Here is a 15,494-nt window from a genome sequence, read left to right on the forward strand (position 1 = left end):
TGGAGACAGAATTTATTTACTGCAACTATAACATTGCAGAAAGAAAGTTGCAAGGCCTTACAGCATGACTTTAACACAGTAAATGCTTGCTGAGCATCTACATGCTAAAGGCACACTTCTGTACAATAAGCTAAGCAAGCCTCCCCCACAATCCCAAATCCACACATTTTGAGCCTTAAGAAGGGGCCTGTTTGGATTCCTGTAGCTTTTCTACTCTTGAAAACTATTACTTTTCATCAGCGTTTAGAAGTCAGATAAAAATAAAACAGCAAATATTGGAAAGGATTTGCAATAAGTTTTGACAACATTCAGACCTTTGAAAACCATGCAAGGGTATCATTGTTTGTTGTCAGATCTCAAGTATTTTTCCGGCTTGAATTAGAGACAAAGCCTTTGGCACATTTTTGGAATGGATTTGGCAGTAATGGCAGAAGCTGAGAGCACAAGGTGGAGACTGGATTTGTGATGAACTGACAGAAGACACTCACGACTGCCTTGAATTTTCATCAGTAAGAAATGTATTAACACATTTGCATGAAATTCCTTTGCCTAATACATTAAAGTGTTTATTTTAAATGGTATATGCACCTTGTTAGAATAGCAGACAGTGTAATTACGGACATAACATTAATGCATTCAGGCTGATATCTCAAGCTTCCATGCACAAAGACTTTAAATACTTCCTATTGATGATATCAGTGAAAAATCTCTGCTGATGCAAAATGAGCATCCCACCTTTAACATGGTGAAGTTACATTAAGGACACATTTGCACAAGAAGTGCACTTTACAGTGGGGTTCAGCAATAGGACAACCACAGCTCCAAACCAGAGTTAAGTTCTAACAGAAGTGGTACAAAACTTCAAGGAGGGATCACATTGTTTCACCTCAGACAGCTCAAATCTTGGTTCACACCTGAGTTACCCTTCAGGTTCAGCAGCAGTGCAATGTTTCTCAGCTTCAAATGAGAGCTAACCCTGCAGAAAGTGAATACAGTCCAGATAACCCAACTAACCTGGCGGTAAAACTAATTCAAACAATGGTACTTTGAATAAAGTGGTGCAAATAATGCAGAAAAATGACAACATAAAACTAAACAAAAATCAGATTGTCAGGTCATTTCTAATAAATGATTTTGAATTTAAAAGATACAGACTATACAAATATGAACAAGAGGAATTTAACTCTTCCAGAAGTTCAAGTTTTGTTGAAAGATTGATGTTTAGATCGATTGGCTCCTGTAAGTGAGGAGTGAAGAAATAGAATTTCGCCTTTGACTGACCCATTATTAAATCAAGCCTGAACACACCATCAGAAAGGACACCACTCAAATTGAATCCCTTCCATTTGAGAACCATTTCATTCCCATTTGGACTGATTCAGGTTGACAGTGCTTCCTGAATAAATTCAAGGGAAAGTTTTCACGGTGGACAAAATCTTTCACAATGACAGAAATTCAGACACAGTATAGCTCTGCAAGATTCAGGCTCTAGCAGATGGAAAATACAAGTACTTTAAAATGCTGCTCATTTCTGATCAAGAGGGTAGTGTGCTCTAACTCAATATGCACCACAAGGTCAAAGTAACCAGCATCTCAAAGATGTGAGTTTTAACGAGAAGACTGTGATTTCATGAATTGATTTAAAAAACACACAAATTTAGTAGAGGTATCTGACATGAGGCTGTTCATGAGGATTCAGCTCCTATTTCAAATTTAAAAGGTAGATTTCTACAATAATTTCTCAACGGGGGCACAGACTGTGAAAGATGGGTGGATGTGGGGGAGGTTGGTTTGAATTGTGGAAGCATTAATTTAGTCCTTATGAATGGACAGAGGATTTCACTTTAGGTATCAAAACAGAGCAGAGTTTTATCCCATTGTGGTTAAAAATTCACCATCTTGGCGACCTGGTAAATCCATTCCAATTTAAAGTGGTCATGCTTTGACTTGTGTTGCAGTAGCAAGTATTAGATACAGTTGCCCTCACTTGCTACCTGTATCAACTGAAAGGAATTACCATTCTGTTGGTATATCTTAATTAACACACTCTGATTCAACAGAGCAACTCTTACAAGTAGATGTGCTCCAACTTTCCCAGGGCAAGTGCCAACAGATAGGTGACAGTTTCATCCGTTCATAATGAGTGATCACAATGGAATGTACATCTAGATGAGTTTTAATTCACCGTGGATAATCAGCTTTGTGCTACAGGGGATATTCAAACACAGCAAGAATAATAAATACCTGGGAGTGGCTTTAGAACGTCATGCAAATCAAAACTAGATTTCCTGCATTAGCTAGAGATGGGGAGGGAGTATTGAAGCTCTGTCATGGCTCCCCATCTATTGTGAAGAAAGTCTGTGGACGAAAAATATTAACTCTGTTGCCTCTCAGCAGAGCAGTATTTGCTGTTTTAGGCTCCGCAGTATCTGTGTTTATTTTCCCTCCAGTGGGTGCTGTTGGAAAGCTGACCCGTAATAATGCTGGATAGAAGCAGGAAATAGGCCCGAGTGTGTTGCCAGCCCATCCAACCAGCCTGTCAAATCACAGAGTAAAGGCTCCCACAGAAACAAGTTGCACTTAGGCTCAATACACAAGAGCCGATGATGCAAGTGAAACCCAGTCCCAGCTTAGGCCAGCACCATCAACCACAAGAAGGAAATTGCCAAATCTAATAAGAAAAAGGCCATAATTCACTACTTTCTATGTAGGGTTATGAAAAAAGATAATGCTAGATATACTCAACTATTTTATTTTATTGAAGGTGTGTTTTGTTTAATTAAATGACAGTTTCTGCTATCAAGTGATATACAGTGAATCAACAGTTCTGAGGCTTAAAATGTATTTGTTTTTCTAGGATATGGTTTGAACTGGAAACACCATTAGTTGATAAGATCTATTACAGTAGAACAAGAATTCTCCAGTCAATGGTTCTAATTGGTTACAGACCTTTTTTTTTAAAAATGGAATTATTTATTGTAAAATGAAAAAAAAACATTGAAGCAATTCAAAATGGGCTGACACTGTGTAGGCTGAGTCAGAGTCAGTCTCATACCTGACCACTGTCAGCAGCGGAGGTTACAATCGACTCTGTCTCGCCACTTGCCCTTGAGGGGAATGACAAGGTGGTTCAATAGTCAGCTCAAGTGCATCAAGAAATGATCACACACAATTTCATCCCAGTGCAGCAAGCCCAGTGACAACTGTCACAGGAAGCTTAGGTTACACGAAAGGTCACCTTTGATTTTTTCCTTCAGTTACACTTGTGCTACAGAAGTGCTCACGGGCAAATTATATGAATGCAGCTCTTTTAACCCATAGTTGCCAATGGCTATTTCTAACAAATTATGTGTTGGCCACTTAGAGGTCTGTCTTCAAAAGGGCCATTCACAAATTCCAATTGCTGATACAAATCTGATCCTTGCCCTAAAAATTCAGAGAGTCTGACAAGGTGTTGTACTTGGGGACAAAATTATCAATTCACAATGAATTGAGTAATGCAATGCATTCTGATACTGCACCTCTTAACCGTAGTACTGAGCATGATTGAGAAAGAACATGTAGACTGCACCCATGATTCTGTTCAGCTGATGTCTCCTTTAGAAGAGAAATTTCAAATCACTAATATTTCAATTGAGATGCACAGCTACAGAAAATTTACCCTGATCCCGAAACATTTGGAAAGAGAGCTAAATTTAAGACAAAATCTTTAATCCTAGGGACTCACCCTGATACGAAGTGTCATTTTTCTGTAGGTCAGTATAGGCCAGTACAAGATTAGCAGCAAGCTTTCCATTATTGAGTTATGAAGGCACAGTCGCACTACAGGGACGTTTCAGTCCTGCAATTACTGTATCATTTTGAGGAATGTAAAATCTCCTAATGAATTAGGAATGATAAACTTGCACAAAATTCTCTATCAGAGTCTATGCAAGTTCAATAAAACTATTGATGGAAATGCTTAAATTCTGAAGATAATGAAATAATTGGGATATTATAGTTTGTGTATTTGTTAAAACCCAATAGAGTTTGTTTTAAAAGGCAATACTCAAAGTGAGTGTCATAGATTTTTACTACACAACACAACAAAAAGCTATCACTGCCAACAATCACTCCCAAAGTCCTCGTAGAAATCCAGCTCTCAATACAAACAGCCCACATCTCCCTTAGCAACACAGTTTCACAAACATTCAAACACTTGGTTAATCTTCCTCTTCATTAGTTCCTTTGCACAAGAAGCCAACACAGCAACAGTCAATCTGCAAGCCTCATAAATAAGCAACAGCTCTCTGGATTCAGAAATAGCCAGTTTTGAGGCCTAGGCTGAAGGAAAAGCCTTAGCCGACCTTGGACTAGGCAACAATCCTGTTGCTTCTGTGCCAGTTTACTGTACAAAATGCACAATAAATACAAATAATGATAAGTTCGTTCTTCACATCATGGAGCAACTTTTAGCACGGTCCTTTCTGATCTCGGATCCTTCCAGTAAGTCAGTCCTCCCAGGCATTTGCGACACCCTCTTTAATCCTCGCTTGGAATTGCTGCGTTTCAGATTTTTCTGCATCTTATTTACAGAAGCCAGGGTTGTAACGTGGAAAACATCACGGACACTGTTCTCAGAAACTTTAGATGAACATTCCACATAGGCCGTTGCTCCTATTTGGCGAGCCACTGTACTGCCCTATAAAAAGGTGGAGGGGTCAGGGAGGGGAGAAAACCATAATGTCAACCTTCACTGAATAAAGAAAAGCATGAAATGTGTGCTTCACATTTAATTAACCTTCATCCATTATGTTGTCCAATACAAGTAATTTGAGCACAGCATGAAATGGCATCCAAGCAGCATTAATTCAAGAGCATGTCAAAATAGCTGAAGTAAAGCTTAGGTTTGCTGTGTTTTAAATGCTGCTTTAGGAATTGGATGACCTTTCCGTTTTTATTTGAGAGAACAGAAGCTCACTTGTGAGGAACGTATTACAGTGAAAATTCAGATTAAGTCAAGCTGGGTCTTTCCCTCCCAGCGCCCTATTGCTCTTGTTCTGCCGTTCCATGCAAGGAGCAATCCCCATAAGGAGCACTGAGGAGCCATTAACTTTTGTACGTGAACGTAGTTCCATGCTCTTGGGTGGGGGGAGAAAATCTAAAGGGCTTTGCAAGGGTTAACACCAATTAAAAGACTCTAAACAGAATCATTGCCTTTTCCACATGATTAAGTAGACCTTAATGACTGCATTTTGACAGAACAAATGAAAGGAATGAATGTTTATAAATGGGCGTTATTTGTGTTGTCAATAGATTATGTTGAAATTTTATTTGTTCTAAAAATCTTATGTACATTCAAATTTTTGCCCAAATCCATTAAAATGAAGTTAATGGCTATTACGGGAACTGTTAATGTGAAAAAAAAGAACATACTTGAAGGCAGGCTACAGTGTGAACGAGTCGAAGCTTTTGTCCAAAAAAATTTGTGCAGAGTGCAACGATATTCTTATAATTAGTGGCACAAACAGCCATTTGTGAATTAACATGCAGTGGTGCAACTGCTGGAGTTAAGGAAGCTGGAATGCAAAATAGCTACATACTTAGTTAATTGCGACAGAACCAGTTCTTTGGTCACAATTTGTACATTGTTGTGTTTTATGAAGTTCCACAGTAAGACGTCAAGCAGGGAAGAAACCCAATAACAAAAAAAAATCATGAATAGAGATGTCGCTGCGGCGTGTTTGGGACTTGTAAAAAGTAACAGTTATCAGATATGAAAGGTGTTACCACCCAGCTACTAGTTGGTATTTCGCACTCAGCAAAACAGCAATCAAATTAAAACTTTCACCAAGACCACTAATGTCCAAAACAACACCATCCACTGAGACGGAAAAATATACTGAACTCCGACAGACTAGCTTTCTCAAAGAGGAAGCACAAGGATGACAGGCTGAATGGCCTCCTTGGCTGCTGCAAGATACTAATGGTATTCTTTTGCAAAACTGCATAAAGTTATTACAAGAATTTAACAGAAATAGAGACAGAGGAAATAGCAACTGGAATAGGCCATTTGGCTCTTTGCCTGCTCTGATCATGAGTGATCATCTAACTCAGCCCTGTTCCTGCTTTCTCGCCATATCCTTTGACCCCTTTAGCCCCAAGAACTATGTATAACTCCTCGAAAATATTCACTGTTTTGACCTCAATCATGTTCGTGGCACAGGTACACCAATCCCTGGGTGAAAACGTTCTCCTCATCTCAATCCTGAAAGGCCTCCTCCATATCCTTAGACTGTGAATTATGGTTCTAGACTCCATTGGCCTTTGGGAACATCCTTCCTGCATTTGCTGTCTATCTGTTCCAATCTAATCATGTGGTTCGCATAAGTCTCATTATTAAACAAACATGCACGTCAGAGACGGAGGGGTAACCTAATAGAGGTTTTCAAAAACATTGAGGGGCATGATAGGATAAATAGATCTTTTCCTGGGGTTGGGGGGGGGGGGGGGGGGTGTCCTGAACTGGAGGGCATAGGTTTAGGGTGAGAGGGTAAGATATAAAAGAGACCTAAGGGGCAACGTTTTCACGCAGAGGGCGGTCGGTGTATGGAATGAGCTGCCAGAGGAAGTGGTGGAGGCTGGTACAATTACAAAATTTAAGAGGCATTTGGATGGGTATATGAATAGGAAGGATTTGGAGGGATATGGGCCGGGTGCTGGCAGGTGGGACTAGATTGGGTTGGGATATCTGGTTAGCATGGACAGGTTGGACCGAAGGATCTGTTTCCGTGCTGTACATCTCTATGACTCTATGAAGGAGGTTGGAAGAAGTTAGCTATTTCTGTAGCTAAAAAAGGTTGGGAACATACCTCATTCTGACATATCTTCATTCTACAAATCTACTTGTAAAAGATGGCATTAGTAGTGGTCACAATCACTGGTTTTTCTGTTCTCCTCCATGCAATTTTATCAGCATGGGGGGTTGGATTCAGAAAGATTGTGAGGACAGTGATAGCATTGTGGTTCCGCAGATTATTGAATGCAGGGACGCAGGCAGAATTAAGTTTAGCAGTTCATGGTCCCAGTAGCATTTCAGCTCCAGAAACGCACGCACTGTTCCAATCAAAAAGTGACTTCCATGTCCAGAGAACTATAAGTACATTGTAAAAAAAAAGATTTTATAGGCACCAACTGTGAAATGTCACTGCTTTATGGATTAGCCCTCTGAGAACTCTAGGTCCTCCAGAGCTTTCAACAGACGCACACATTTTCTGTCATCTAGCAGCTGTGATGGGTGATTTATAATGCATTTCAAACGGTGGTAAAGTATACAGAACCAACAAGGGCTTCACTGGGCTCACGCGGACAGTCAGCATTCCCACTCTCTTACACAAATCACTCTCTGGTGCATCTTATTAAAACAGCCTCCCATGTTTTCACAATGTGCCCTTGCATATCCACAGTCTTCTGCTGTCTCTCCTTCAAAATTAAAGTTATAGTATGGTTACAGTACACAAGGCCATTTGGTCCATCCAGCCTATTCCTGCTGTCTGAAAGAGCTCCTCATCTAATCCCATACTGAAAGCAAACTACTGCAGACTCTGGAATTGACACTGGAGACAGAATTAACTTTAAGTCCACTATGAGTCTTCTCTTTCATGTCAGCAGCTCTATATGGAGATCAAGTGGCAAGGCCTTAGGTAGGAGTCAGGAGGGAGAGTATTGAAGATGGGTGAAAGGGTCAGTGCAGCAGGGAGAGTATTTCTGTACAAAGCAGTGGGCACAGAGGTAAAGATAGAAGAATTTAACATCATGCTGTCTCTAGAATTCATTGAAGTGAGGTTGTAAAACGGTTAAACTCTGTTTTGTTGAGTACAGATCATTCATCATCACACAGGGGAAGATCAGAGGATATAGTGATCACAATACAAAGCATTTAGTGACAATAGGGGAAGAGATGGAGTGAGGGGGGAAGGAGAGGGGAGGTAAATCCAGAGGGGCAAGAATACCTGTGAGTTATATTGGTCATAAAACATTAACTCTGTTTCTCGTCCAGACTTGCAGAGTTTCTCCAGCACTTTGCTTCTATTTCATCTAATCCTACATCCTTGCCTTTTCTTCATAGCACTGAAATGTTTTTCCCCTCAGATAATTCATCAATTCTTATAGGCGTTGGGAGGTCATGTTGCAGCTGTACAGGACATTGGTAAGGCGACTTTTGGAATATTGTGTGCAATTCTGGTCTCCCTGCTATTGGAAGGATGTTGTGAAACTTGAATTGGTTCACAAAAGATTTACAAGGATGTTGCCAGGGTTGAAGGATTTGAACACCAGGGAGAGGCTGCATAGGCTGAGGCTGTTTTCCCTGGAGCATCAGAGGCTGAGGGGTGACCTTACAAAGGTTTATAAAATCATGAGGGGCATGGATAGGGTAAAGAGACAAAATCTTTTCCCTGAGGTGTGGGGTGGGGGGGGGGAGGAGTCCATAACTACAGAGCATAGGTTTAGGATGAGAGGGGAAACATATAAAAGGGACCTAAGGGGCAACTTTTTCACACAGATGGTCGTGCATGTATGGAATGAACAGCCAGAGGAAGTGGTGGAGGCTGGTACAATTGCAGCATTTAGAAGGTATCTAGATGAATATATGAATAGGAAGGGTTTAGAGGGACCAAAAGAGAAAATGCTGGAAAATCTCAGCAGGTCTGGCAGCATCTGTAAGGAGAGAAAAGAGCTGATGTTTTGAGTCTAACTGACCCTGTGTCAAAGGGTCAGTTAGACTCGAAACGTCAGTTTTTTTCCTCTCCTTACAGATGCTGCTAGACCTGCTGAGATTTTCCAGCATTTTCTCTTTTGGTTTCAGATTCCAGCATCCGCAGTAATTCGCTTTTATCCAGGGTTTAGAGGGATATGGGCCAAGTGCTGGCAAATAGATTAGGTTAGGATACCTAGTCGGCACAGACGAGTTGGACCGAAGGGTCTGTTTCTATGATTCTATGACTCTAAATGAATCTGCTCCCACTTACTCAAAGGCAGGACATTCAAGATCCAAACTACTTGCTGTGTAAATCCCATTTCATCCCCACTCTTGCCACTTCTGTTTCTTTTGCCAATCACCTTGCATTCATTGTCTGTTCTTGATCCTTGTGCCAATAAGATCGGTTTCTCTATGCTTTCCAGCCCCCATCGTGATTTGGTAAACTTCCACTGAATTGCCCCTTAATCTTCTCTCCACCAAGGAGAGCATGGGGAGATGGATTGTGGAGTAGGAATGTCACTGGATTAGTCATCCAGAATCCATGACATGGATTTGAATCGCACCATGACAGATAGCAAAATTTGAATACAATTTTTTAAAAAAAAATTACAGATTAAAAGAAAATACTTCCTAATGATGGCATGTCACCACTATCGGATTGTTTTGAAAACCTGTCTAATTCACCTGATGCCCTTTAGGGAAGGAAATCTGCCATCCTTACCTTGTTTAGTCTATATATGGCTGCAGACCCACTGCAATGTTGATTCTTAGTGGCCCTCTGGGCAGTTAGGAATGAGTAATAAAATCTGTCTCAACCACATCCCATGAATGAACAAGTTAAATAGAAAAACTGCTCCAATGATTCCAATTTACCTATTTAACTGAAGCTTCTTGTGTCTCTCTTGGAGAATCTTTCCTGCATTCCCTTGCTTTCACATCTTTCCTGAATCACGTTTGCGCTATCTTTCTTCAACTTCAGGGAGGCACATGATACTACTAACACCATCGAGGTTCAGACTATTTCAAGTATAGGAAGAGGGAGAGAAGTGAACACTCTGATACCTGTTCGTGTGTGACTGGAATAAGTCTCTGTTTTGAAAGTTCCCTCAGCACGTTCAGATCTGTCCTCATGTCGATCTTACACCCGACCACCAGCACTTTAGCACTGGGACAGAATTCCTGGGTCTCACTTTGCCACTAGAAACAGAAAGAAAATGCCACAAATGTAATCAGGTGGAGCGATGTGACAGTGAAGTGAGGTCATCTTCAACCATTCGCAAACATCAAATATTACTATTTGCCAATTTCCTAAAAGCTACACTTACTGATATGAGGAGAAATCAAGGGTTACAGGAAAGCAGACATGAGGAATGTGCAACCAGCCGTGATCATATTAAACAGTGCAGCAGGCCTGATGGGCAGAATGGCCTACACCTGTTCCTAGTTCTCATGGTCATATGGTCTGGCAGCGCACACACTAGGAGCAATAAATCCCAAACACATTAAGTGATAAATTGCTAACAAAACCCTAAAAACGAAAGGAACTGAATGAAAGCATACAGTGGTTAAGCTGAATAAAGGATTAAGCAAAGTAACATTTTTCAAAATTGCTGGAATAGACACAGAAAGACTGAAAAATTCAGTTCTGCACGTACAATCGGCAAATACATTGATGTCAGCAAACATGCTGTTTTCTTCATCATTTTGCGAAGACTGATCTTCAGAGAGACAGCGGATCATCTGTTGCCCACAACATGTAGGACGCAATTTACGCTGTCATGAGAACATTTTGCAAAGTACCTTGCAAGTTTTGGAAACATTTGTGTGGCAGCCATATGTTTATGGTCAGTTCCTAAAGGTCAGTCTCAACCTGGCCAAAGACCTCTGCCCCAGCCGTGGTAGAAGACACAGGTCAAGATCACTGCAGAGACTGGAAAAATGAGCAGCTCATTACGAGAGACGTTAAAAAAACCCAACGAACAAACAATTCTAGATCAACAAATCCAACAAGGAGACATTTCCCTCTGGACAGAACAAGAGCAAGCAATGAGATTGTGGAACACACCACCGCAAGGAGCTGTTGAGATCAATAACATGGATGCATTTAAAGGGAAGCTCTGTCTGCACATGAGAGAGAAAAGGATAATGTTACTGTTGATAGGATGAGAAGAAGGAGGTGGATGTTGACTCCTGTGGAGTCCAAATGCTGGCGTGCATGATACTAATTGGAGGTATAGATTTTGCAGTTGAATGAGTGACTTTGATTGCTGATTGTATTTGTATAAAGTCTGAAGATGATAGAGAAGGAGTGAATTTGGCTGAAGCAATTACACTTGTCTAATTAAGATCTGTTGTGTTTCTACAGTCTTAACACATGTGTATACAGTTGCACTGGTCAAATATTCCTACCTGAAACACAGCAGGCTAATTAACCCTTTAAACATCAAAGATTATATTTTTAAAACTTTTACAATAATCCCCAACAGACTAGTGAGATGCTTGTGGGTGGGTCACCTGTCCTGTGTTTCACTTCTCACCCTGATCACTACCCATCCCCCACCAGACCCCCCACCACACAGATTGTGAAAAATAACAAGATATTTTGAAAATCAGCACTTTTAATACTTTGAGCAACTTCTTTATATCCTCAAGACACTCACATCAAAATATGCATAAACAGTACAGAGTTTGTACAGAAAAAAAGAGTTTCAAAAATGGGTTTGAACCAAACTCCATTCATCTTTTGTGGAAGTCACACCATTGATTAGTGACACAGTACTGACTTCACCATCAGATATCATTCACATTTACTTTTGTTCAATATTAGGAAAATGTTTAAAATGAAGTGACTCCAACATGCATTGTGAAGATGCTTCTATATTCTTCTCTATAACGCTACTTTCTCATAACACGCATTCTAGGATGTCAATTGCATTACTTGCACCCATAGCGGGCTGTACACAATGAAACCTGACCTGGATAATGACCCAAGCTTCAATTATCCTGCCTTTGGTTCCCATAAGTGTTGACAGTTCAGGAAGCTGCAAAAGGATTAGAGTTACGGTGACCCCCTAGACAGGGGGGCACTAGAGCCAGGAATTTGGCAAGATCACGGATCACTTATAGAGCAGTTGATTTGTGACTGGTGGATGCCTGACCTCTCCTCCACACTCATCGTTTTCTTTTAGTCCCGAGTAGCTTGGCCTTCAAACAGCTACACAGAGACTCACTTCTTTGACCCATTGTCAGATTAGCAGTTCATTGGACATTGTGCGGGAAACCGCATCAAGGCATGTCATAGCAAGCAATCATGTGTGAAGATAAATGAAGAGACAGTTGAGGACAGCTGTGTCAGCATCTAACACAAACCATGAGCCCCGTTTACCCAGCTTCAGTCATTTGCAGGACTAAAACTGAAGAATTACCTTCAAAAGCCACCATTCAAAAGCAGTGAATAACTAACTACTCTCCTGGCAATCGCAATGGATGCGCATGCAGTGCAGCCAAAAGGTAATTGAAGCATTCAGCATTTGACACAAATTTATTGACTTTGAGTCAAAGGGCTGCCTGTCAATCAAGTGCTCTAGTCATGGTTGGCTAACAGTTCCCAGCGAAGTTGCCAAGGGATGGGGGTGGGGCAGGAGAGATGGGCAACTGGGCAAGAAAGAAAAAAAGGGGAATCTCATGTTATGCTTGTGAATTCAAAAAGGTGAAAATTAGCCCAATGTTTCTGGAGGCTGACATTCCTGCAACTGCTGCTGGGCTGTAATCTGGGCCACTCATTTTGTGTTGAATTCCTGAAGTACCATGCAATAGTAACAGAATTTGATATAGCCCTCCACCTTAAGTTAGTAAAAACAAAGTTAAAGTCACTATAGTCCTGCACTTGCGTTAGAGAGACACGACTGGTGGTGAGGGGCAAGGTTGAGGAGGCAGGACCTTCGTGGTAACCTCAGCTGATACAGGAATTGAGCTGGCATTGTTGACATCGCTATGCATTGCAAACCAGCTGTCCAGCTAACCAACCCTTTACTGATGCTGACTCGGATCACAGATTGTCAACAAATCATGTGGAACGTCAAAACACTTTCTCCTTGATGAGTACCAGGTCAGAAGCTCAGAAAGAATCATTAATTATCACAAGAAAATAAACAATGGAAGGTTTACACTGTGGAAGTCCATCTCCTTGCCCATGTTTTGCTCGGAAGGTGGGTACAGTTTAATATCATGGGCATTTGTACTTCACACAAGTTATTGAGCTATTAGACTAGAGGGGCATCATAGCCCTGCCCACTCCTCTGGCATCCATGTATATTCAGTTAGGTTAATGAGCACACATTGGCCAATATATAAATAAATTACTTGACATCAACACATGGCACCCTTACCCTAGTCTTACAGAGTTAAATCTTTGCAGAGTAGACCCAGTTAGCACCTTTGGGCAAAAGCCCTTCATCAGGAATGTCCAAAACATTGACTCACCTGCTCCTTGGATGCTGCCTGACCTCCTGTGCGTTTCCAGCACCACTCTCTTGACTCTGATCTCCAGCAACTGCAGCCCTCACTTTCATCTATTAGCACCTTCCTCACTTTCATGGAAAAGCCAGTTCCCAACCAGAACCTTGGGTGAAGGATCAAGGTGCATAATGCAAGATAACTTAAAGCAGGGCTTCCCAAAGTGGGGGTCAGGATCCCCAGTGGGTTCATAAGCTCCATGACAGCAATGAAGCTCCACACCGCCCACCCATCAGCCCCAAAGAATGAAAACCAGTAAAAGTTGCAAATGATACATGACGGTCCGACTCATCTTGCATATTTCCAAATGGAGCTCCAGTACAAATGGTAAATTCATTTCCAAGTATGACTTTTTTTTTAAAACCCCTCTGGGCCCCCACCTTCTTCTCCACTTCCTATTCCCCAAATACAGGCACACAGTTCTCAAACAAGGGGTCAATACAATTTTCGACCCTTGGTAAACACAGTCACAGTGGGAAAAAGTTTGGAAAGCACGCCCTTTGAAGGTTCAAAACATTACAGCGAGAAACCTGGTAAATCTGGAAGCAATTTTTAAATGACCCAGAGTTTCAGCTTGAAAGACTGAAATTGTAGGGGAATGAAAGATGGAGAATGTTATGAAATTGCCCCAGTGCCGAGGGTTGAGGACAGTTGGAACAGCACAAAGTGCTCTAACCTGACTACAAAGTGGCAGTGTTAGGGAAGAAAAAGAGCCTCCGGGGTAGCACATTTGCAGCTTACAAAAGGTTAAGAGCACTGATCACAGCTATATTGCTAAACAAGATCAAATGCTCTGCCTGTTTAACTACAGAACACTCTAGATGTTATCTGTTGTCAGGTGGGACAAGATACAGTTGCTTGCTTCTGAAATAATCGAAGGAAGATGAGAAACGGATGTGGGAGAACAGATCAAACCATTGTCCATTTGCAGCGTGCTATATCACAGGAAAGCGGAGCCACAGCCTCATTACAGAAAGACAGAGCTCGTGCTAAATCCAGAAAATAACACCAGCTGTTAAAAGAGATTAACAGAAAGGAACAGGTTATTGACAATTACCAACAGAGGCTGGAGGAAGAAAATGCACACCATCCTTTCTCCACAGGGACATTCTGCTCATTTTTCACATGCTCCCCACGCTTAGGCCCATCATGTCTATGCTTCTAATCTAACCAGGTCTCTGGAGACCAACTCAAGGATGGGAAACAAAACACAGGCCACACACTCGTTCGGACGAGCTGCTGATGGGAACTAACCTCCACTCACAGTTGCCAAAGCAACAGCTTGAGCTTAAAATTCTGTATTTAGCAAATCTTACTGTGGATTGGCTAAGGATTAATAAGAGATACAGGAAATTTAACAAAAAGAATGTTACTTCAAGTGGGAGAATGAAGGAAAGGGACAGTGTTGGTGAGGTGATGGTGGTTAGTTGATTTGCTGACATGTTCAAAACTAAAATCAACAATGTGGGGCTCGAGTTATTTTCCAGATAAGGTAGCCTGTTCCCTCATCCCACCCATCAGTTAAATCACAGTGTATACTATTATTCAGTGACCCTCAATGATCTGAGGAAGAACAACATTACTTGAAGCAATCTAATGTTACAGTTCTCGTGTTAGCTTTGGCAGCTCAGAGGTACAAATTAAAAGGTGTGATAAGAGAAGAGTGGACAGTGACTTGTCAGGAGATGATTATGTTCATGAGTCAAAGTCACTGAATCAGCCACTGCAAAGTGACAATGGAGCGGATGTCAACTTTAAAGAACTTTTTGATTTTCAATTATAAATATCTGCATGAATAAACGTGTTAATTTTAAGAAGGAGAAAACTTAATTTTAAAGGATTAGGAATGAATGAAGTGAATGAAGTTCTGATCTCAGTGCTTCTCTGGAAGGCTCATCTTGGAGCCCATCGCAACACAAAATGGAGAGGGTTTTGAGGCTCTGGCGTCCATTGTGGATGGAGTGTGGGGCAAAGTGAGAAAGAAGCAGCAGTCTGCACAGTAAACCTGTACAAACTGTTTTAAGCCTTATTTTCAAAGCAATGGTGGCCTGTCCCTCAAGTGTAAGGTGTTGTGTGCCTCTTGCAGACTCCTGCAGGAGAGGGCTGTAGCAACATCAAGTATTTTCCCAGTGTGTTTCCTAAAAGGAGCACACCAACAGCTGTAGCTGGGACACTGGGCTTCAGAAGACAAGGTAGCTCAGACATTCCCTCTCTGGAATGCAGAGTCTGGGAGGGTGGT

At 41.4% G+C, this 15,494-nt stretch overlaps 1 protein-coding gene across 1 annotated transcript in view; it reads right to left on the bottom strand.

Annotated features, from left to right (window-relative positions):
* Positions 1-2,738: 2,738 nt before the first annotated feature.
* rnd2 (Rho family GTPase 2) overlaps positions 2,739-15,494 on the bottom strand; it is a 64,643-nt gene continuing 51,887 nt past the window's right edge. Inside the window, exons 4-5 of the mRNA XM_060848496.1 lie at positions 9,803-9,937; positions 2,739-4,681 (exon numbers count right to left, since the gene is read on the bottom strand). Coding sequence (XP_060704479.1) covers positions 4,433-4,681; positions 9,803-9,937 — 384 coding nt within the window. The 3' untranslated portion in view covers positions 2,739-4,432. The remainder of the gene's footprint in view (positions 4,682-9,802; positions 9,938-15,494) is intronic.

The sequence above is a fragment of the Hemiscyllium ocellatum genome, chromosome 32, assembly GCF_020745735.1.
Source record: "Hemiscyllium ocellatum isolate sHemOce1 chromosome 32, sHemOce1.pat.X.cur, whole genome shotgun sequence".
Lineage (NCBI taxonomy): Eukaryota > Metazoa > Chordata > Chondrichthyes > Orectolobiformes > Hemiscylliidae > Hemiscyllium > Hemiscyllium ocellatum.